This window comes from Armigeres subalbatus, chromosome 2 (genome assembly GCF_024139115.2).
Source record: "Armigeres subalbatus isolate Guangzhou_Male chromosome 2, GZ_Asu_2, whole genome shotgun sequence".
Taxonomy (NCBI): domain Eukaryota; kingdom Metazoa; phylum Arthropoda; class Insecta; order Diptera; family Culicidae; genus Armigeres; species Armigeres subalbatus.
The window spans coordinates 286,340,863-286,365,784 of NC_085140.1; the positions used below are offsets into that span (position 1 = coordinate 286,340,863).

The 24,922-nt window shown below is 39.5% G+C and overlaps 1 protein-coding gene across 1 annotated transcript; it reads left to right on the top strand.

Annotated features, from left to right (window-relative positions):
- Positions 1–14,940: 14,940 nt before the first annotated feature.
- On the top strand, positions 14,941–21,982 carry LOC134216109 (ornithine decarboxylase antizyme). Its single transcript, XM_062695107.1, is given in 6 exon segments — positions 14,941–15,465; positions 15,831–15,910; positions 19,599–19,725; positions 19,727–19,775; positions 19,839–20,038; positions 20,158–21,982. Coding segments are annotated over 6 exon segments (1,272 nt in total). The 3' UTR covers positions 20,449–21,982.
- The last annotated feature ends 2,940 nt before the right edge of the window (positions 21,983–24,922 follow it).

The following is a 24,922-nucleotide window of genomic DNA, read 5'->3' on the forward strand; positions in this document are numbered from 1 at the left end:
CGCAATTTATTAAAAAAAAATCGTGACCTTAAGCATAAAATATTTTTCTTCGAAATGGTGCTATGGAATATTTTTGCAATCAAATAATTGAAGGATTTTTTTAATTTATTATGAACGCTCCGCAAAAAAAAATGAGTAAATTTTCATTATCGTTTGTTTCGGTTTAAATGTCCTACTGAAAAAACTCAATTTTAGAAAATGCTATTTAGCGAAAATGTCAAACAAGAACTTCGCCTCAGCAAAACCATTATCCTCAGCAACGTCAGCAACACAAAAACTGTTCACAATTTTATCCCCGATCAGTTCACCGTGCAACGATGCCGCGTCGTGCCCACCACCCGCATCCGTATACGGGGGGAGATAGCTGAACCGTAGTGCTACGCTGGCAAAGGCAGCCTCGGGACTTTTGATTTTGCGACTGCCTCTTCAGTCGGATTTCATCCGCGAAAATGTACACTCACGCGAAAGTGGACGTATTCTCGTAGTTTGCAGATCAAATAGAAAAATTAATCCAGGGGCTATAGTATCTAGGGTGAAGAAAAAAGTAACTTGAAAGTGATCAACTGCGCTTCGCGAGAAATATTTTAATCACCTGATCGTGAAGTGATAAAACGTGCGAAAAAGTGCTACTTAGTGATTCAGAGTGTTATTACAAACTTTCAAGCTTTTAAAAATAAAATTCAAAGCGAGGCGTGTAACATTTCAAACAAAGTACAATTTTTAAGTACCTGAGTGATTATAAGCATTTACTAAGCCAGAAGACACAAAAGGGAATCAACTATTCTAAACAACAAATACCTATTCTAAAGCAGTAGAAATAACAATGATGAAATTTGATGTCTCAAGCATTATGGAGCTGGCCATGAGGTTAGTCTTAATGATAGCTATCCAACTGTTAACATATTTGAATAAAAATTAATTTTATAGAAATAAAGACTGTATCGTGTGTCCAAAACTCGAACATCAATATCACGTTCAATTTGCGATACATCGGAAACAACAATTTTCAACAAACAAAAAAAAATCTGATTTAAAACTTAACATATAAATACATCGAGTGCAGGATAAAAAACAAATCCCTTCATAAACTTTTGAGTAGTAACAATGTGAAAGTCGATAACTTATTTTCGATACAGTCCTTACGTCATACATAGTTCCTCTGTTAATCAAAACTGGAAGTATGTGCATATATTTGGATGTTTATAAATGGCCACTGTTCCGCTAAACCGCACCAAACGCCTTTTTGATTGTCTTGTGATACATTGTTTGTAAAAAGAGCACGAAAATGTATTCATGTGTATCGATGCGTTCAATTTAACTCAATTACTGAGTTCAGGTGGACAATCGATTCGATTTGTGATTAATTAGAGGTGCACGCATACCTGGACAAAAACTGTAGTTTTCAACCACAATTTACAATCACCTTGTACATTAAATTAGACAACATTAATGTTGAAATCAATCAAGCGTCATCCATTATTGCATTCAAAAACTGGATCAAAAAAGTGATTGAGGTTGGTACTGTCTAAGTCACCATATTACTACTAAGTGAATGAATGCGGAGTTTTGCTACACACGCAAGAGATGTCTCGAAAAAGTTTAAAAATAAAACAAACATTTTGCCGACCCGAAAGAACGCAACACAACGGATCTTATAACTCTGATGGGCATATAAACAAAACAATCAAACGTGATTCAAACTTGTTTTATTACAGCGTGGCTCTAAATAGACTTATCGGTTACGGCACGGCATAACCAAGCCGGGGAAGGCGGGTTCGATGCCAGATCCGGAAGGCGGAAAAAGCCTGATTTGAACATTTTACATGTAAGATACAAGTGGTAACGATCGACGGAAGTAGGCATGGGAGAACGTTTAAGCACGTGATTTGTATTTTCTAAAAAAAAACATGTAAATTGCACATTTATATGTATTACTTGTCATTTAGGTGCAAATTAATTCCAATTATTTGTGTTCGAGGAGTACGGCATACCCGGCGATTGATTTTCCAGTGCCACTGTTATTTCATTTTTATTATTCTTTTAAGTTTTTGAGAACGAACTTTATGGCTTCATCAAGTCAACTTAGCGATCTTGAGCAATTTTGGGACGATTCTTAAGCTTATTCTGGACAATTAAATTGTATAAAAAAACAGATAGGTTTCTCAGATATAAACAACTATTAAAGGAACACCACTAAATAAATTTTAAATGTGGAAAATGTGCTTGCCAAATGCTCATCATGGCCCATGTCTGCTCACTTCGCTATGTTGATTTCTTCCTCAATTTATAAAACAAACATCCGCTTCAAGTGCTCATTATGTCCATAATTCTCCTATGAATACCACGGTCCTCGATTCGAGCTGCCTAGTCAAAACGTATGAGGAAACCCATTTAAAATGACTCGCAAAATTTTATCATTTTTAATCACTTCTCCATGTAGAAGTGTCACGAGTTTTGCCTGAAGCATCTGAATATTTTATTTGGAGAGTTTGCCTTTCGAACTTACTGTTCGCTTATAACCATGGCACAATTTATAAACGTTCGCTATCATATTTTGAATTTTACGTGTGCTCACCACAAAAAAATACATGAACTCAAACTCATTAACGCTTGAAAACTTCGCAATGATTAACTGCGGAAGTGATTAATGAACACAGCACAGCAATGTCATAGCCCGGCTATGAAAAAATAAGTGAGAGGGAGCCAATATTTCCTAGCCAAGCTTATTCTGCCATAATCTTTGAACTGTAAACGAACTTAACTAGCCACGGTGTATTTGTCCGAAGAGGCTTATTTTCAAAAAATAAGTATCTCTAAAACACCCACTACACGAAAGTATAGGTTTTCCTTTTTCACGTAGGTGTATTTTTAAAATGTTCTATCGGGGGTCATTTTTCCATACATTTTTGGGGGGTTAAATCGGCTATCATTTGAGGTTTCTATGGAGTTTGCACTAAAAATAGTGAAAAAAAGTAAGTTGTTCTAGATCCCCCGATAGAACATTTAAATTTACACACTATATAAAAGAGGAGAGCATATACTTTCGCATGGTGGGTATTTCAGAGATACTGATTTTTGAAAAATAATATTTTCCCATGGAGACACCGTGAGCAGATGCTACCTCAAAATTGAAAAAAAAAACTCACATTTAGAAAAAGTGGTGATATTCTGTTACCAAAAAAATCCATGAAAGCAAAACGTCTAGGTATTAGATGGCAACGATGGCAATTATTAATTGATGTGTAGCACTAGCAGGCGTTCATTTCTTTCATTCTGGTATGGACGGTGTGTGGTTCCGCATGGAGGCGCTTGGTACATTGTAGGTAGAGTTCCAAAAAGAGGTTATACACTACTGCAGAGAAAGATTATCGCTGTCGTCGCTGTTCGGAAAATCTATCGCTGACTGGGATAGCGAAGATTGAAAAAAAACATACAATTTGACATATTTTGGACAGCAGAACGAAGGGAACTAAAGCAACCATCTTTCTCTATAGTGTATAACCTCTTTTATGTTTCATCATGACAGAGTGCCTTCTCGTGCAACGAATTTGTCCCAAAACTGGTGAGTAGCCTCCCAGTTCACCAGATGTAAACCCCTTGGCTTATTTTGTTTGTGGTCGTATATGCTGTTGAGCATACACGAACTTAGTGTCTACTTTTGGTCCAGTTCAAAGCCGGAGTTCTTCATGGGTGTCGCCTGAAATGAGTTTTAAAAATGTTTGAAGCTGAGCAGGAAGGTTATAAAAGCGGACAAAATAGTCGTCAGAATAGCTCGACAGGGTTTCCACATTTAAATTGTATTTTTGCTCCAGATAATCTTCATATCTGTACCTCAATGTTATCCATTACGAGCTAACTTATCATCAGCCATATAGGATATAAAGTATAAACGGAATTCAGTTCGTCAAAATAAGTTCGTCATGCGCTGACTAACTTCGATCTCGCCTTTTTGATTCCGAACATAATGTTAGGAGTCCAGTAAAGCTTGGAATCCATTCCTTGTCGAGTTTCTGGTCGAGCCGGACGTTTTAATACATCCGTGTCTCATCACGCGGCTTACTTTAATCTTGTAGAGTTTTTTTTTACCCTTGTGCATCAAAGGGCTGTTTTTTATATCACACAATAGTCATTCCTACTAGTGCGAAGTGCAGCTGCAAGGTGATCTTTCCAGCCGACTATCGGGAAGCGGGCTGTATTGACAAAGTCATTACAGTCCCGTTAATTAGTGCCATTTGCTGAAGCCAAAGCTACTGTGACGACAACCAGCAGCAAGCGTCGTCATCAAAAGCTACCTACTCGGGAGAGTAGGCAGTAAACAGGCTAAGTGAACAATTCCATTGTTCCGCTGTAGTCGATTCAACCACACTTCAGTGGTGCCGTTTCGTGCTCTGCCTATAGTTGGGCACGGTTGATATCGGTGGATAACAGTGGGACAAAAAGCAAAAAAGTTTGCCTGAAATATTATTATTGAATTTGTTTTTTTGTTTTTTTTTTGTGTTTGTGTCGTTATTGTTATTATTAGTTAATTATTATTAGTATAATTTGCTTACTTTTTTTTCTTTTTTTTAAATTATTTTGGGATTTTGGGTTATATTACATGGACGAAGAAAACGGAGGCGAAACGCCTCCTAAAGACAATGTCGTTCGCATCGCGATTCTACCAGGCTTCTTCGCCTGGGCCTTGGGTTGTTTACTTTCGGCAGAAAGTGAAAAGTATTGATTTTTAGGAATCAAACGTGACTTGACGCGTCGTTTTCCGAAAACTGATTTTCATCAGATTAATAGGAACAAACTACGTGTAACCGCACCTACATATCAGGGATGCAAATGCTATCGCAAAAGACCAACTGTATAGTGTAGAATATTTGGTTTATGTGCCCTCGCGGGAGGTCGAAATTGAAGGCGTGATAAACGCAGCGAGCCTGACTTGCAAGGATGTACTTGCAGGAAAAGGTCGTTTAAAGAATGCCCTGCAATCTACTGTGGATATTCTGGATTGCAAGGAGTTGCATTCAGCTGCCATGATAGATGGTAAAAAGTGTATTCCAAGTCAGGTTCACTTCGGGTTACGTTCGCCGGTTCGATACTCCCAAAATATGTAGATATCGAAAATATGTTGTTTCCGGTGCGTCTTTTGTACCCAGAGTTTTCAATTGTACCAACTGCAAACAGTTGGGGCACACTGCCGAGTTCTGCGACAACAAGCCCCGTTGTGGCAAATGTTTTGAGAAGCATAGGGAGGAGTCATGCCAACAACAAGCTACAAAATGTGCTTATTGTGGTCTGGACTCTCCCCATGGTTTGCAAGAATGCCCGGTGTACAGAAAGCGCACCCAAAAAGTGAAGCGTTCGTTGGTACAGCGCACCAAGCAGCGTATGCAGAAATGGTGAAGTCGCAAGACACATCCGCAACTGCCAACGCATCGGCTGCTATTTCAGCTGCCGTTCATGTTAGTCATTTCCATTAACGAATCGGACTCTGACGTAGCCGATATGGATGATTCTGCGGAGGTACATGTACCCGAAAAGAGGAAGAAACCGTCTTCCCTGGATTGCGCCGTAAGAAAACAAAAATCATCCATAGAAGCTTGCCGAAATCTGATGGGAATGGGGGATTATGGAAAATTCCGAAGCAGCCTGTCTATACTGCTCCTTTTGACCCATGTTGCAGTAAGACATTCCCGTTATTGCCCTAAAACTGATGTTACAAAGAAACATCAGTCAAGGAATATCTCTGAGTAGAAAACTGCTACTCGCACTTCCAAGAAAAGAAGGAAGAAAAGAAGTCCAAGAGAGGATTGATATCCTTTAAGGACCTTGTGGATCGTATTTTGAACTTATTCAATATTCCGAATTCATTGAGGCCAATCATTGACCTCTTTATTCCAACAGTTGAAAGTTATCTGAAGCAATTGACTGTTTCATGGCCCTTCTTGCAGGACTTGTATCTTTCGATGGATAATACGGCCATACAAGATACAATCACTGTGCTGCAGTGGAACTGTCATAGTCTGAAACATAAATTGGACGTGTTTAAGTTTTTAATTCGCAACTCCGATTGCGATATATTTGCTCTCTGTGAAACATGGCTTTCTTCTGAAGATGAAATCAACTTCCACGATTTTAACATTATTCGCCAAGATCGGAATGATCATTATGGTGGCGTTCTTTTGGGAATCAAAAAAAGTCACACTTTCTACAGAATTCCCATTCCGACTGTTAATGGTTTAGAAATCGTCGCTTGCCAAGTAAATGTAAAGAATAAAGACCTTTGCATAGCTTCAGTGTATATTTCCCCAAATGCCTCACTTAATCGTCGGCATCTTTGGAGCGCAGTCTCTCTTTTATCATCCCCAGTTTTAATACTGGGTGATATGAATGCACATGGTATTGCATGGGGCGAAACTAGAGACGATAACAGAGCGCCTATTTTCTATGATTTGTGCGACGATTTCAACTTGAATATTTTGAACACAGGCGAAGTAACTCGAATAGGACCTCAAGGTCAGGAAAGTCGAATAGATCTGTCTTTATGCTCTAATTCACTATCATTAGATTGCACGTGGAAGGTAATCCAAGATCCCCATGGTAGTGACCACATGCCGATAGTCACCACAATCAAAAGCGGCTATCATGATCAGTGCCAGTTAATGTTCCTTTCGATCTCACGAAGCACATTGACTGGCAAAAATTTGCATCGGCGGTACAAATTGGTATTGAATCAACTGATATTCTTCCACCACTGGATGAATATCGATTCCTCTCCGAATTGATTCATAAATGCGCACTGGAAGCTCAGAAACGACGCGTTCCAAGTACATCTGTCATAAGAAGACCAGCCACTCCTGGATGGGATGATGAATGTACTAAGTTGTATTCTGAGAAATCTGATGCCTTCAAGGCTTTTCGTAAACACGGAAGGTCTGAGCTATTTGAAGAGTACTTGAGGCTTGAAAGAAAGCTGAAAAATCTTCTCAAGGCTAAAAAACGTAGCTACTGGCGACGTTTTGTCGAGGGACTATCACGAGAAACCTCAATGACAACACTTTGGAAAACGGCCCGCAACATGCGGAACCGCACTTCCACCAACGAGAGTGAAGAATACTCCAATCGATGGATATTCAACTTCGCAAAAAAGGTCTGTCCAGATTCCGTACCAGCAGAACCGCTATTTCGAGAATCAGTCAATGATCCCGGTTCTTTGGGTGGACCATTCTCAATGCTGGAACTTTCTATGTCTCTTCTTTCATCAAATAACTCTGCTCCGGGATGCGATAACATCAAATTCAATCTTCTTAAAAACCTCCCAGATATCGCAAAAAGACGATTACTTGACCTGTACAACTGTTTCATGGAGTACAACATTGTGCCACCAGAATGGAGACAGGTCAAAGTAATAGCTATTCAAAAGCCTGGGAAACCAGCGTCTAATCACAATTCATACCGACCGATTGCCATGCTATCGTGCATGAGGAAATTATTGGAGAAAATGATTCTTTCAAGAATTGATCATTGGGTCGAACAAAATGCATTACTATCAAATACTCAGTTCGGTTTTCGAAAAGGTAAAGGAACAAATGATTGTCTAGCGTTGCTCTCTTCAGATATACAGCTGGCCTATACGCACAAGGAGCAATTGGCTTCAGTATTCTTGGATATTAAGGGCGCTTTTGATTCAGTTTCCATAGAAGTACTGTCAGACAATCTGCACAGTAGTGGATTACCCGTTATTTTGAATAATTTCTTGTACAATTTGTTGTCAGAAAAACAAATGAACTTTACACTCGGCACTCTGACAACTTCCAGAAATAGCTACATGGGCCTTCCTCAAGGATCATGTTTAAGTCCCTTGCTTTATAATTTCTATGTTAAAGATATTGACAATTGTTTGGAAGGACAATGCACGCTCAGACAACTTGCAGATGATGCCGTGATCTCTTTAAGAGGTTCATGTGCAGAAGTCCTGCAAGGACCATTGCAAAGTTCCCTAAATAATCTGACTGTTTGGGCCAGACATTTAGGGATCGAGTTCTCTCCGCAAAAAACTCAATTGGTTGGGTTTACTAAGAAGCGGTATCCTGCTCAACTGAAACTCAAGCTGTTGAATGATGACATCAACCAATCTTTATCTTCAAAATACCTTGGGGTCTGGTTTGATTCCAAGTGTACCTGGATAACCCATATTGATTATTTGATAGAGAAATGCCGAAAAAGGATTCATTTTCTACGTTCTATCTCCGGAACGTGGTGGGGCGCTCACCCGGGAGATCTCATCAAACTATATAGAACGACTATTCTCTCTGTTTTAGAGTATGGCTCTTTCTGCTTCCTCTCAGCAGCTGATTGCCACCTGATCAAATTGGAACGAATTCAATATCGTTGTTTGCGTATTGCTCTTGGCTGTATGCATTCAACGCATAACATGAGCCTGGAGGTGCTTGCTGGAGTCACTCCTTTAAAGCACCGCTACTGGGAGCTCTCACTTAGAATACTGATCAAATGTGGGACAAGTAACACACTTGTCTTAGAAAATTTCGATAATATGCTTGAACTGATTCGTCAGTCAAGATTCCTGAGGGTCTACCTCAACTACATATCGACAGATCTTTTGTCTTCCATGTTATAATCCACCACGAGTTAACTTCATCAACGACAGTTCCTCCATTGAATACGATCTGTCCATGAAACATGCAATTCAAGGAATACCAGATCATCTTCGAAATCTTTCCATTCCCCCTATTTTCTCAGAAAAATATGAACATGTCAATTGCAACAACAGATATTTCACTGATGGTTCTCGCATCAACGGATCCACTGGCTTCGGTGTCTTCAATGTAAATTCAACCACCTTCCGAAAACTTCAGGAACCGTGTTCGGTTTATGTTGCTGAGCTGGCAGCAATTAACTTCGCTTTGGGGATAATTTCCTATCAGCCCGTAGACCATTATTTCATCTTCTCGGATAGTCTTAGTTCTATCGAGGCACTCCGGTCGATGAAACCTGTTAAGCACGCATCTTACTTTCTTACAAACATAAGAGAGCAGATGCGTGATTTGGTCGAAAGATCATTCAAGATTACCTTTGTATGGGTCCCATCCCATTGCCTAATCTATGGCAATGAGAAGGCGGACTTGCTAGCAAAGGTGGGCGCACAGGAAGGTGAAGTTTATGACAGACAAATCTCGAACAACGAGTTTTTCCCATTAGTTCGTCAGAGTACTCTTCAAAATTGGCAAACGATTTGGTCACACAATGAACTTGGACGGTGGCTATTTTCCATAGTTCCTAAAGTTTCTGCGCGAGCGTGGTTCAGAGGTGAGGACTTGAGCCGAGGCTTCATTCGCACGATGTCGAGGCTTATGTCCAATCACTATTCACTAAACGCACATCTCTATAGAATAAACTTGGTCGATAGCAACCTATGTAGGTGTGGAGCCGGTTACGATGACATCGATCACGTAGTTTGGTATTGCTCGGAAAACGACGCCTCCAGAGAGCAACTATTGGATACCCTTGTGGCCCGAGGTAAACAACCCTACAGGGAAGTAAGAAGTGTTTTGGGGGATCGCGATGTGGTATATATGCAGGCTATCTATGCATTTCTTTGCTCGTCTGACATCAAAGTCTAATATTTCTTTTTTTTCTTTCCAAGTTTTTTTTTCTTGTCTCTGTCTTATTGTTCCATGTACCATGAAGCTCTGGCCATCCGGAAGATGCTCACTGACAAACCACAACTCGAACACGACGCTACGATACAACGTTTTTGACGTCAAATACCCGGATGAGCAGCTGTAATACCCCAAACCAAAATCCCAACCCTGTCCATCCTGAAATTACGCAATCTAACCTTGAGTCGCCACGAGTATCTTGGTCAATGTCCCTTTCCCCTTACTAACTGTTAATAATAATGATATAGTTTGTAAATATCATAAAGAGTCTCGGCTCCGTTAAGTGTTATACACGCCTGAGCCTGTCAAATAAATGCAATAGATAAAAAAAAAAAAAAAAAGCTTGGAATCAAGATTTAGACCCACAAACAGGGCTGGTAGCGGAATCATGGATAAATAATAGTGACTTTAGTGACTAAAAAATAAAAATAGTGTCCAAATAGTGACTAAATAGTGACTTCCAAATTTGAGGGTTTTTTTAACTCTTGTACATTTGTTGTTTTTTTTCCACGACCTTGAGCACTTGACCCGCAGCTATTTTGCGCAGCATGTTTTTACGTACTTATCATTAACATACTTATTAGAAGCTCTGGACAAAATTTCAGCCAAATCGGTCAACGTTTGGGCGGAGCTAAACTCGTTGAAAGTTTATATGGACAAATGTATGCAGAAACAGTGATTTGCAGTTGGACGGCACAGTTTACGATCAAGAACCATGATACTCATTCAGTTATTGTAGAATTAAATACAGAATGTTATGCTGAAAACAGCGAGAAAATTATAGTGTATTAGGCAAAGATAATAGCATTTTACTGGAGTGTTGTAGGGGTGAATTTATTTCTTTTCAAAGGTAAAAGAAACGAAATTTGCTCAAACCCCATTTCAGAGAAAGGCTAATAACTTAGCCGGGCAAACTTTAATCTTCTCGCGGTTTTCTGCATAACATTCTGTATTAAATTCTTCAAGATCTGAATGAATATCATAGTTCTTCATCGTTAGTTGTGCCGTCCAACTGCAATTCACTATTTTTGGATGTTTCTGCATACATTTTTGCATATAAACTTCTAACGAGTTTAGCACCGCCCAAACGTTGACCGATTTGGCTGAAATTTTGTCCAGAGCATCAGGGCATCAAATAGAACCGAATAAGAGGGCGGCCCATCAAAAAAATTTAAAGAAGTTTTTCCCATACTAATTTGAGCCACCCTAATACTTATCAATAATATGTAATCTCGCCTATGCATCCTTAGCTGTATTGTAACTGGTATAGTCAGGATGTACCATCGTCATCGACGAATCCTTTTATTTCAAATTCTTTTAAATCATTTGAATAAAGAATTTAAAAACGTTGTCATCGATGCCCGATCATCGCTCATTATTTATTCTGACGTAGAGAAACCTCACTCGACATCGGCCATCGGCATTGCTATGTGATGCAGCTAAAGGTTGCTCACATACAGTCGTTTTCTCAGTAAAAAGTTTGGTTTTGGAGTGATCCTTTAAGCCTTCACATATACTTAGTATACGAGAAAGGCATAAAACTGATTCGAATACTCCTCTGTTCTGCACGAGAAGTCGAGAAAATGATCATAGTTGACCTGAATTGGAAGTAACCTGAAGATTTTCACAATATACTTCGGGCTAACTGAAACGCCTAACTGGATTACACTACTTCGCTTCGAAAAGGACTCGCCAAAAGTGCACTCCAATTTTAACCTAAAATATTTGAGAAAAAGTTTGTACTGCTTGGTACAATAATGCACTATCTAGCCACGTGGTCCAGTTTTGGTCAGATTTAGATACCCCCCTCCCCCAGCGTGGACATTTGCTCATATAAATGTTCAAAAAAATATTACTCGCTGGGACTCCCTTTGAACCCCGCTACCAGCTGTGGCCCTCTGAACACTGTTTTAGGGTCGGCTCGGATACCGATCGGGAATGCATAAGACACTAAATTCTCTTTAAACAATATTTATTCGAAGCTCCGTGTGTACTTACAACTTTTGTGTGAGTGTGGGTGTGTATATCTGTGCCGGCCGGCGAAGGGATCTGAGCTGCGACGGGGTGAAGCGACGGTGCGATGGTACGATAGATTCGTAAGACCAACAATGGGGTGGTAGCTCGGTGGGGAAGCGATACGGCGTGCGTAGCGAAGCCGTTCCTGCAATCTTCGGATTCGGAGGCCACGAGGTTGCTCGCCGGAGAGAGGCGACGCCTGTCGCCGAAAGCTCTCTTGCTTCTCAACGCCGCTGCAGAAGAGCGATGATGGTGATGAGGACGAAAACGTATCCTTGCGGGTTGGGAAAACTGTTATGAGTAATCCTCAGTCCTTCCGTGATCCCTTGTCCTTCTATTGCATTTCCCGAACAAGTTTCTATAACCCGTGTCTACACACGTGTGTTGGGATAGGTTTTGGTATCAAATACCAATGGGTCCTGGCCAGAATATAAGGAAATCAGGGAATAGGGGGTCCTTTGAGATTAGGTTACCAAGTTTTACATCACTTTCTGGTTATCGTACCTGATTCCTCGGTGATAATTGTCGAAAGACTCTTCCACTTAACGCTATAATATATAGCACACTTTGCCAACTTGAAGCACTTTTACAAAAAAGCTCTGACGTTTCTATGACTCGGCGATCAAAGTGGAAAAGGATTGGTACCTCTATCTCAGCTATTAACTGACCCCCTCGTTCCCCTTTTCCTTCACATAATCCCATTTGTCTCCCAATTATTGCTTTTTTATAATTTCCCTTCAGCTCACAGATCTAGATTTGTGGGTGTTGTTAAGTGTATTGGAAGTGTAGGTACATATTCAAATCGACCGTTCTTTCTGTAGGTTTTTAATAAGGAAATAATTATCCTTTTAGGCTAGTCACAATTTACTTTAATAATAAATGGATAATAGTCATTATGTTTAAGTATTCTTATCGTCATTATGAAAGCTAAAGCATTAATCATCCGTTTTACAATGATTTTTAATTCCTATTGGATCAACTTCCGAACATTCATACCGAACAGCAATATGGTATTGATTAGGGATCCTACATTCAGAGATATGCGAAAGCGGCCATCTTGAGCCAATCGAGCATTGAGAGCTGTCAGAATCTGAGCCAAATGAACATTGTTATTGTTGCGGATTGAAAGGTATTGCGATTGTAATAAAAAAGATTTTACGAAAAGTTTTGTCGAATAAACAATTTGTTTTACATTGGCAAGTTAAATTAGTCTAGTTTATGCATGGTACTTTGTTGCACTTTTGTTTTAGTGATAATGCACGGTTGGACGTTAGATAACGAAATCTGAAAATGCCATTTTACGCAAAGTCATGTTCGAGCTCCAACATTTTGCGCCACGGCAAGTGCTGGCAGCGTTTGTTTACAAAAGTAAAAGCGTTGCTAAATCGTCTGGAAAAGTATTCGCACATCTCTTAATATAGGATCCCTAGTATTGATCAACTTGTTCGTTCGGCTGAGTTTTAGCTCCACTCTCTTAATGCTAGGGCTTCTCTCTTAGGGTAAAAGTACCTTAACTGTAACAAAATGTATAGACCGTGGACAATCGACATACTCCCCCTCCCCCTAAACTGTCCACGTGGTATATGGCTTAGGTGTATGAGTGGAACGTTTCTCTGGAAAAAACTTTAGAAAATAGCATTGGAATACTGATCATATCTAATAACAGCAAAGTAAAGTCAATATAAACAATTCTGCCACGTTTAGCATAAGGGCATTTTGTCTAATGGTCGTTTGTCCAAACGGACGTATGGCCTAAAGTGGCTGACACTTGACAAAGCTGTTATGGAAAAAGATTGACTGTATTACAGTCAGATTTAGTCCGCGAGTAAGAAGGTGCTAGCTCTACTGCAGCTCGAGTAACCCATTTCAGGCTGCCTGGTATTTCATGACCACTCCAAGGTTACTTTGGCTTACAATAAGCCACGTCTGTTTATGCTACCATTATCAATTGGATAGAAGAGCGCCATAAACAAACTTCCGGATTTATCAACCCGGCACGTATTTAGTTTTTTAAATGAAATCAAAGTACAAACAAATCGATACAATCTCACCAAATCACAGCAAATCGAGAAGACCGAGACTTTAGTGAATGTATAAAGACTTGATATTATCTTCAAGAGGCTTTGCGTGCCACTTTCAATGCAAGACAAATTTTGATACCTAGCATCGATAGCGTCGAACAGCTCTGGGTAGCTGTGAGTATTCATTCACACACTCTTTTTATCTGTGTTATTTACATTCCTCCGGATCGCACACAAGATCCAAACTTGATTGATCAGCACATCAGTTCGCTCAATTGGATCACCAATGAAATGAGTATCAGGGATAGCTTATTGATAATTGGCGATTTCAACCTACCCAACATTAAATGGAAACCAAGCAAATCCAATTTCTTCTATCCCGATGCTACACAATCTTCTATCAGCTCCACTGTCGCTAGGCTTATCGATGGTTATAACTTGGCGCGTGTATCCCAGTTGAATTTTGTACATAACAATAACGGTCGGATGCTTGATCTTTGTTACGGTAGCATTGATGGAGATGTAGACTTTTCATTGATCGAAGCACCTTCACCACTAGCACGGTATACAGAAAACAAGGTAAGCTCGTTGGAAAAATGACATTTCGAATGTGACGCATATTTTATCGCCACATGTTGGAGTACAAAAGTAAGCATGCTGCGACCGTAGATCATCGTCTCAGTCTAGCTTGTGCGAAGATGGCAGTGACGTCACATGTTTACATTCAAACTGAATGTTTACATACGTGATGAGCCTGCCTTGTTTTTTGTATGCCGTGACCACTAGTAAAATCTTCGATTCACCATCCTGCGCTGCTGGTCGAAGTAAGCGGTGTCTCACAATATATGTTTTCGGATCCCGTTGAAGCTGTTTACTACGACTTCAAGAATGGCAATTATATGGATACTACTAGTTGACCCGGCAGACGTTGTCCTGCATAGTAGGCGTAAATGTGCGTTATGAACTGCCCATGCTAAATTTCCATAGGAATCTTAATTTTCGTTTTTCGTGATTTTGTAAACTTTACTCGTAATTTTTGCATAGCAAAATATCGTATAAACCCGTCGGAAATTATAACGAACAAATCTGCTGAAGGAATGAAGAAAAGCCGTCCAGCCGTTTTCGAGTTATGCGGATACGGACACAGACCATTTCATTTTTATTATATAGATGAATGCATTCCTCTCCAGTGTTAATTGGAATGAGCACATAGATCAAGATCTCAATATTCATCAATGACCCGTTTCTCCAACATCGTATTATATGCAATAGATCAATTCATTCTAAAACGTTCCAGTAAATCGCCGCCTAATCCACCATGGGGAAACAACTATCTTAAGCGCCTGAAAAGACGTAAACGGTCTGCTTTACGTAAATACTCGAAATATAAAAGCCACCAGTGCAAACTCAACTATAACTCAATCAACGCTCGCTACAAGCGCTTGAACAAAAAACTGTACATCGCTCATCAACGAAAAGTGCAAGTAAAACTGCGCCACAATCCCAAAGGATTCTGGAACTACGTCAACCAACAACGAAAGGAATCTGGTCTTCTCACTGTCATGACCAATGGGAATATCGAATGTTCATCGACAGAAGACATCTGTAATTTATTTCAACAGCAATTCTCGAATTTGTTCACCGACGATTCCCTGGAATTACACCAAATCAATGAAGCCGCTAACAACGTCCCTGTTCGTCCCGCAGTTGGAAACCACCCAATCGTCGATGCAGACACAGTTGCTGATATTTGCTGTACCGTAAAAGCTTCGACTAGTTGTGGACCAGAAGGAATTCCTACGTCTTGAAGAATTGTTCTAATAGTCTATCCGTACCTCTAGCCAGTCTCTTCAACGTACCGCTTCAAGTCGGAACGTTTCCGGAGCAATGGAAGAAATCTTACCTATTCCCGGTCTTTACAAAAGGAAATAAGCGTGATGTCACCAATTACCGTGGTATAGCCGCACTTTGCGCCACCTCAAAGCTGTTTGAGAAAGTAGTCTATAAGTTCTTATTTCACAATTGTCAAGATTTCATCTCCGAGCATCAACACGGTTTTATGCCAAGGCGTTCAACGAATATGAATCTGACTATCTACACGCCATTCATCGCCCAATCTTTGCAGAAAAGATATCAAGTTGACTCTATTTACACTGAGTTTTCGGCTGCCTTCGATAAGATCAATCACAGGATTACAATTGCCAAGTTTGAACGCCTAGGTTTTTCCGGACCCTTTCTGTTATGACTTGAATCCTATCTAACTGGTCGGGAAATGGGCATCATCATTGGAGACTCAACCTCGCAATATTTTGGTGTTACGTCCCGTGTGCCACAAGGTAGTCACTTAAGACCTCTGATATTTCTAGTTTATCTGAATGATGTGAATCTTGTGCTCGAATCCTTCAAACTTTCTTTTGCCGATGATTTCAAATTATACTGGACTATTAATGATGATCAGGATGCTCTGTTTCTACAACGTCAACTCGACATTTTCAAATGGTGCGAGATCAATTGCATGGTCCTTAAGTATGTTATGGTCCTCCGAAGTTGAGTTATTTGCCTGTATCTGGAGAAAAACCTAACTTCGGTATAAAAAGCGGTCTAATAAAAAGTTTATTCCGGATAGACAATACCAAGTTATGAAGCACGCTGCCTACTTATTTGTTTAGATCTGTCAAGTAAGCGTCGTGACGTTTCCAAGGCGCTTTTCATTGCAGATCTGCAATCTAGAATTGATTGCCCGGCCTTGCTCTCTCAATTGAACTTTAACATCCCCTTTCGTCCACTTCGGTCAACACCTTTCATTTTCTTAAGAGGTGCTCGCACAAACTATGCGCAAAATGAGCCATTCACTAGTATGTGTCGCATCTTCAATCGCTGCTCCACCGCATTTGATTTTCACCTTTCACGGGGTGTTCTTCGGAAACGGTTTTCTACACTCCTATCAGCTTCCAACAGTACCACACATTAGCATAGGCCATTAGGATATATTCTATAATATTAAGTAATTTAAGTCAAACAATGTATCATTTGGAATTATTGTATTTCTGTTGATATGAAAAGATGAGGAGGTTTTGCGCTCATTTGAGAAAGATTCCATGGTTCTACTCAAATGGGCTTTTCCCTGCTCCAAATAAACAAACAAATAAAGAGACATGTAAAATGGAAAAAATGCTAAACCAAATCTCGGAGATCTGCTGTCACCAACTAAAATACCAAACAAACGTTTTTTTTCATATTTGACACTGGAGGGAATCCTTCCGTCCAGAATGGCACTAAATTCGAAAAATCTATGCCCCTATGCGGTTCTTCATCTTCTTCTTCTTCTTCTCCTTCTTCTTCCTTTTCTTCTACTTGGCATTACATCCCCCACTGGGACATTGTCGCCTCGCAGCTTAGTTGTCATTAAGCACTTCGACATTAAACACTTCAAGCTTTGAACAACTCCTTTGATTATAGACAGGATATTTTGGAGAAAATAATTTATTCTAAAACATAACCACCCCATCCGTTATTGGCCCTTCATAAGGGAGTCTGATGAAATACAAACAATAAGGGAACGTCCACAAATTACATAACGCTCAGAGGGGGGAGGGGGGGTTGAGCGAAGTGTGACGGTCCATACAAAAATTTCAGATGTTTCTAACAAAAAGTGTGACATAGGGGGGAGGGGGGGTTGAAAATGCCCAATTTTTGCGTTACGTAATTAATGGATTTTCCCTAATATAAACAGGATTAAATCATTTGTCAGATATGACCAGTGGTGGAAATCTGCGAATCTTACTCACAAAACAAGAAGTAGGAAATGCAAAAGACTCGCGAACATTTGTTTTTTCCTTTTTCTTGCCTACCTACTGCTCGCAGAGAAAACAAAAAAACAAACCCCGAAAAATGTTCGTGAAGCTTCGCGAGTCATTCGGGTTAATTTGCTAAAAGTCATAAAACATCCTCGGAACTTATTTCTCACTGATGTTCGAGCAAGAACATAATTGTTTATTGTTATTGTGTTTAAGTCAAATCTATCCATTGTATTCGAAGTAATCACAAAAACTCGCGACCGTGTTTTCACTCCCGAACAAAATACAACCCGGCTTTTTGTTTTTGCTCTGCCCGTACTCGCAAACAAAGCAAGCGCCAGAAAAATGCAGGCGGTAGGTTCACGCAAGTATGGCATTTTTGGTAGGCCCAATTACACTCTTTTCTTACTCGTGAAGCGAGTATTTCCACCACTGGATATGACCAGTGCTACTGGCAGTTGCCTTGCTACAATAGATGGTAGTCTCATCATCATCATCATCATCATCATCAAATAGAGACTTTTTAGTGACTAGACTCAAAATAGTGACCAAGTCCCTAAAAAGTGACCTGCTACCAGCCCTGCACAAACTTTACCTGATCAGTTACATTGATTTCAGAACCAAAAAGATGTAATGGATGACGGTTGCATTTTTTCATGAAAAGAACAATAGATGCTTTATTCGGACTTTATTCGGGTTTTTATTAGCGACACCAACTTTCAATTATCTGAAAAGCGTTTTGCATCAGATCGAATAAAGTAGTACATAATGCACAAACCCAATATCAATGTTAGATAGTCATCGGCAAATTCATAGGTAGGAAAACTGCCTTTACTGAGTTTGAGTCTATCATATCTGCAACGAGAGTTGCAGTGGAGATAATATTCCCCATTGCATTGGGAGCATCTCAATTTCCTTATCGCTGCTTGACGTAATGTCGAGTAGAGACAATGGCGTAGCCACGGGGGTGGTTTTGGACATAAACCCCCCTCCCAGAGACAAAATTTTTAAAAGAATTTTTTTTTCCAATCAGATCAGAAATTATCCCCAAAACGAAGTTAATTGCTGCCAGCTCAGCAAGGGGCGCGTGGTAGCAAATTTCGCAATTTTGTGTAGCCTAATTTGTGAACAGCCCCTTACGGGTGATTCGAAATAGCTAAAAATTGTTGAATGTCGGTGAAAATCAAATGATTTTACTAATCTTTGCTATATCTCGGTAATGAATCACTTCTACTTAATTGAAATGATAATAATCAATCAGAAATGTACAACAAATGAGTCCCATGGGTGAATTTTACAGAGTCAAGTAATTGTACAACAGCTTTACTGCCGTTATACGCATACTTGTCCCATGTATATAGGAAATCCCAGCAAACATGGGACAAATATGCGTATGACGGCAGTTTACAAGCACATAATTTTGTTTCGATCTGAAAGACTGCTGATGGGCGCTAACCGAATTGGTACACAATTCGGTCAGTAATTGAATCGTTTGTTCGAGAAACTGCATATGTAACATTTTTGGCCAAAATGAGATTTTTATATATTCTGAATCCTCGTCCAAAAATACATATTCTGGCAAAAAATACGAAAAAAAATTTTTTGTTCAGGAATGTATGAAAAAAATTTCGTTTGTTTGAGAAACTACATATGTCCACGTACTTTGAAGAGCAATTGTGGAGTACTGTTTACATTTTTTGCACTGAAAGTGCCCCAGGGTGTTGAGTTTTGCCAAAAACTATTTATCTGTATCGAAGAAATCGAAAGATTCGGTGCAAATTTGTTAAAAAACAGTTTTTTGTTGTTTTCTCGAAATAGTGTAAAATGGACTTATGCAGTTTCTTAAACAAATGATTCAATTTATTTTGAATGGTGATATTTGGATAGCTATCGTCAACAATATATAAGTCGCGATTTATTTTTGTTTAATTTGTTAACCATTTGTATGTTGATACGACAGTTCACAAATAAGATTTCTTATAGTTATAAGTCAGATATATAGTTATAAGTAGCCTAAACATTACAAACATCACTTTTTCCCTTGAAAGCATATAATAAGAAGTAAACTAATTTCCTATTCATTTCTTCTCTTTCAGTGAGCCAATTAGTAGTAGTAATCGTGCCGCCAAGCGTACGATTTCCTCTTCCTCTTCGTCCTCCTCCTCGTCGGCAGGCTTCGACTCCTACTGTGTTTCGTTGGCTGTAGGACCGCTGTGGTGGTCCTGATGTCCCACAAATCAGAACCGACCACGATAGGGCGTCTCCCTTGAAAGGTAACTGCATGGGTGCCATCCGAATGAATTCACGTGCCAGTAACCGACCATTCTTCTCCACAGAATACAATCGCAAGACATCTATCGATTCGACAACCACCACTTCGTCTGAGTTTACCGATTACGATGACACCGAGTCGACCGTAGAATTCATGAACCAACATGAAGCCGCCGTTATCCAGGAAGTGCTGAACCAGCCCATGCCGACCCAAATCGCGCTCAAGCTGTTCGTCACGCCGCAAAAGCACAGCGTCTGGGAAACGGTAAGTGACCATGCCCTTACAAAAAATCTTGTACTGTACCAACCCCATCCGCTCACAAGCATTTCGACCATATTCATAAATTATGCTCATAACACTCAAATATAATTTACCTTTTTTAGATCTTCAATCCATTGGACAACATCCTTTACGTGAATCTACCGTCGACTATGTCGCATGAGGCATCGAAGCATTCGTTCATCTCATTGTTGGAATTCGCCGAGGAGAAACTCGAGTGCGACGGCGTAGTCCTGTGCATCCGAAAGGACCGCCTCGATCGTCCCAATTTGGTGCGCACGTTCTCCTTTGTCGGTTTCCAACCGATGAGCCCAAAGTCACCGTTGGCTCCGCCTCACATTGAAGAACAACAGAAGAACGAATATCTCTTCATGATCTACAACATCGAAGAGTAAAGCGTAAACTCAAACCAAGCATGGTGGGTGTGTTTTTATTAAAATGAAGTCTTCGCCGATTGTCGCCCTTTCGAACAATAACATCCATTTCATCATCGAGGGAGCGTTCAAAATATCGAATCGAACGAAGTAAGGAACCGTTACGCTGCTGAGCTTCGATTGGTGGCAGGTCGTCGCATCCCAAATCAGTGCGCTTGGCGTGTCCGTTTTGATCAATTCGCATTAGACCGGAGTACACGTAAATACATCAACATTAACTAAACCCATAAAGTTAAAGAAAACAGAAAACATCTCTCTTTTCGAAAGATTACAATACCAGCATAAACGTGAACTAACATATAAGCTAATACATTAGAGCTAACATAATCCTAAATATTTCCGAGGTCGAATCTTGCGATTTGTTATTATTTTAAGACAAATGCTTCTATCATCAAAGATAAACCAAACAAAACTACAAAAAAAAATACAAAAGTAGAAAAACGACAAAAAAAACTAAAAAGTAGAAAATCTTTTGATAAAAAATTTGCATTTTTTACAAAAAAGACCCAAAAAAATAATACAAAAATATTAAGCTAGTATCTATAAGAAAAACAAAACAACAAGAAATTGAAACTACATACATAATTGAATAATAAACACAACATTGAAAGTTCATTTAGTTAGAGAAGCGGAAAACTTAAAATGAAGATCATCATGTGAATGATTCCTTTGCAAACGTGTTAGTTTTATCTCAGAAGTTACACTTCACAATAGGATGAACAATAGGAGACTAAACAAATTTCAAGAAAGGATAACAAATCATGCAATACAAGAACGAGATACGGATTCCGCCGAAAAAGCGCATAATGCACTACACAACTACTTGTACTTATTTTATTTGCTGTCCACATAACTACTAATTTCAAACACAACACAAATACGGGCTGTCCCGGGGGAGAAAGCACATTATGTAATCCCTTTCCCCCCACAGCATCCGATATGGTATTGTAATTGGACGCGGTGTTTAGTTCGACTTTTTCCTGCCGGCTTAACGTCGGAAAAGCTGAGATGGTTTTCGTTTTGAGAACAAACAATTCAACGAACAAAATCAGATCATACTCTCCATCAGAACGAACTTGAGAAAAGAAATGTTTCACTTAAAACTTTGATTGATACTGTTTTTAACTTTATGAGGGAACGATTCAGAAGGAAATATTTTATTTTCTGATATAATTTTGTATTACTACTACTATATCAATTATACATTTTTAAGCATATAATTTGTTATTTTTATTAATGGAATATTCAAACCTACATCTTATGATTATATTATTTTATTGCGCATAGATAACTCTTTGGGTTCCGTTGCAACCGAAGTATTTAGCAGAGGTTTCAACAGCAACCAGAGAAATATTCACTAATAACGTAGTATAATAAAAATGAATGTGCACACTTTACGTATTTTTTTAATTATTACCTTTTATCAATGTTTATCAAAATTACTAGCATGAATTGAAAATAAATAAATGAACTATTTTAGGTTTCTTGAACAGGACATATAACACTAGCAGGTTGAATATTGATCCGAAATAACCGGTTGCTCTGAGCAATGTAACATGTCATACAAAAAACCGTTTAACTAATTCACCTTTGCCGTTCTTGTGCATAAAAAATGTTCTCTTTTTATATATACAGCCGTGAATCGCATATTTGTCCCATATGAATAGGAAACCCAGCAAAAATGGTACAGACATGCGATTCACGGCAATATAGAGGGAAGAAGGCAAATCTGCAAATAGGCACCTGAAATTATCACTCAGGGAGTGAGGTTGACAGAAGGCCGACCCACTAAACCCACCCAAGTAGCGGAAGGTTACTAGAGCTACCCTCTCTGCTAATACCCTGATTCCCCCAGGAACTGCCTCCCAGCATTACTTCGGGGGGATGGGCAGTACTTAATGTACTCGCTGATTCACGCTCACACAGGCACTCATCCCGTATGAGACTTACTTGGGTGCTCTCTCTAACACGCCCTCTGACACACCTTAACACTCTTTCTGATACCCCTTCGAGCGGCTACCTTCTACCAAAGCTGTAGCACCACTAACGAGCAGGGAACCGGCTTCATAGTGCTGGGTAAGATGCGCCAACGCGTGATTGGGTGGCAGCCAATCAACGCAAGGATGTGCAAGCTGAGGATTAAAGGCCGTTTCTTCAACTATAGCATCATAAATGTGGACTGCCCACACGAAGGGAGACCCGACGACGAGAAAGAAGCGTTCTCTTTCCCCGCAAAAATATCCACAAGGCCACATGGAGATCACCTAACCAAGAAACGGAAAACCAAATCGACCACGCTCTAATCGACAGTAATGTCGTTTTCGGTTATTGCTGGGTCGAACCTAGTTCTGCACCGGATCCGCTCTAACAGCTGTCAAAACGTTCGGTTATTCGTTCAGGTTGGATCGCGATCCGCACCAGATCCGACCCAAAATGAATGAGGTTTGCTCTGCCGATTTATCGAGATCAACCCCGTGGCAAGAGATGCTTCTCAGCGTAGCGAACATCTTCATGAATATGTCCAGCATACATTTTGAAAAGTACTTCTCCCGAATCGTGCGTTTACAAGCAACTAGATTTTATCCAAAATATTGTTGGCTACACATTTTCAATTTGTTCAAAAATAATACCAGCTATTATGGGCATGTAAATATAATCCTAAAACATCTTTCTGCACACCATTTATTTCATTTCAATTTCACTAATGAATGTTGTTCGATTTGCATCCCCGGACCATTTCAACTGTGATGCTCACCACAGTATAAACAATAATAATATCTTTTGTTTGATTCGGAGCGGGAGAACAAGTTACGAAATATGATTTCGTGTAGCGTTTGATTTCACCTATCGATTCACTCCAATTCGCAAGTTTATTATATTTTATCATCAAATAACATAATTCCCATACACAAAGATGTAAATTTTGCAAATTATTTCGAAAACAATTTTCAGATTGAACCAAAACAAATAGTAAACAAAACACATGATGTTTATTTTCGTACAATACAACGGACGGTAATGAGCTACCGTCCGTGGACATGGTGGCTATTGTCAAACCCCTTGTGATAGTATAGGACGCCAGGGGGGTGATCGAGATCCAACCTAGGTTCACCAATACATTCGAACACAAACTGTCAAACTGGTGTTTATGTTTACGCAAAAGGAAAATGAAAACGTAAAAGACACGGATGGGTATTTGATTTTGTTTGTTTCATTTGTTAAATTTATCAATTTTGTTGCTGTTTTCCACGCAAAAATGGATTATTTTAATTTTGTGCTGTCTTCAAGTTTCTCTGATGGTGAACCGAATGCAGATATCGATATATTTTTCGCTGATTACCTCAGATGTTAGCTCAAAAGATATTTTAGTTACTAGATAAAGATTGTCGCTACTGTTCCCTTTGTTCTGCTGTCCGAAACATGTGTGGTACATACCTGTCAAATCGTATGGATTTTCCTTCTTTGACATTTAGCTCCCCTATCCTCGCCAGCAAAAGATGTTCCGGACAGCGACGACAGCGACAATCTTTATCTAGTAACTAAAATATCTTTTGTTAGCTCCATTATAAACAAAATGAGGGTTGAACATTTTGATGAAAATGTGATTTATAAAATGCAGTGACGAGAAGGTAGCTGCTATTTATTCACTATTACGTTGTGTATTCGAACATATACTTTAGGTATAATTGCTCTATCAATGGGAAAATAGCGTACCAGAGTATCTGCCGTTCTGTGCATAATTTGTTCAAGGTTACGGATTTGAAGAATATTAACATAATGTATTAACCCTGGCTAACCCTGTATTATGGGGCCCTCCTTAGCCGTGCGGTAAGACGCGCGGCTACAAAGCAAGACCATGCTGAGGGTGGCTGGGTTCGATTCCCGGTGCCGGTCAAGGCAATTTTCGGATTGGAAATTGTCTCGACTTCCCTGGGCATAAAAGTATCATCGTGCTAGCCTCACGATATACGAATACGGTTACCGATATACTGGCTTAGAAACCTCGCAGTTAATAACTGTGGAAGTGCTTAATGAACACTAAGCTGCGAGGCGGCTCTGTCCCAGTGTGGGGATGTAATGCCAATAAGAAGAAGAAGAATTAACCCTGGCATTAACCATTTATAAGGCTTTGGCAACTATATTGCCATCAACAAATTTATTGTATTTATTTATAAATGATTATTCAAATAAATTCAAATGTTTATTTAAGAACAGTTTTTATACGAATTGAGCATAATTTTTGAGTGGAAGAAGGGTTTTAGTTGTAATTCATTAAAAAACCGACAAAAACATATTTTATCCCATTGATATTTATTATGTTGAATCTCCTGTTTAGATTATGTAGTGAAAAAATGATTTGCCTCTCTTGTATATTTGGTTTTTGCAGTTCTGACGAAATCGCAATTTATCCCAAAGGGTCCCCTCTTGGGGGAAA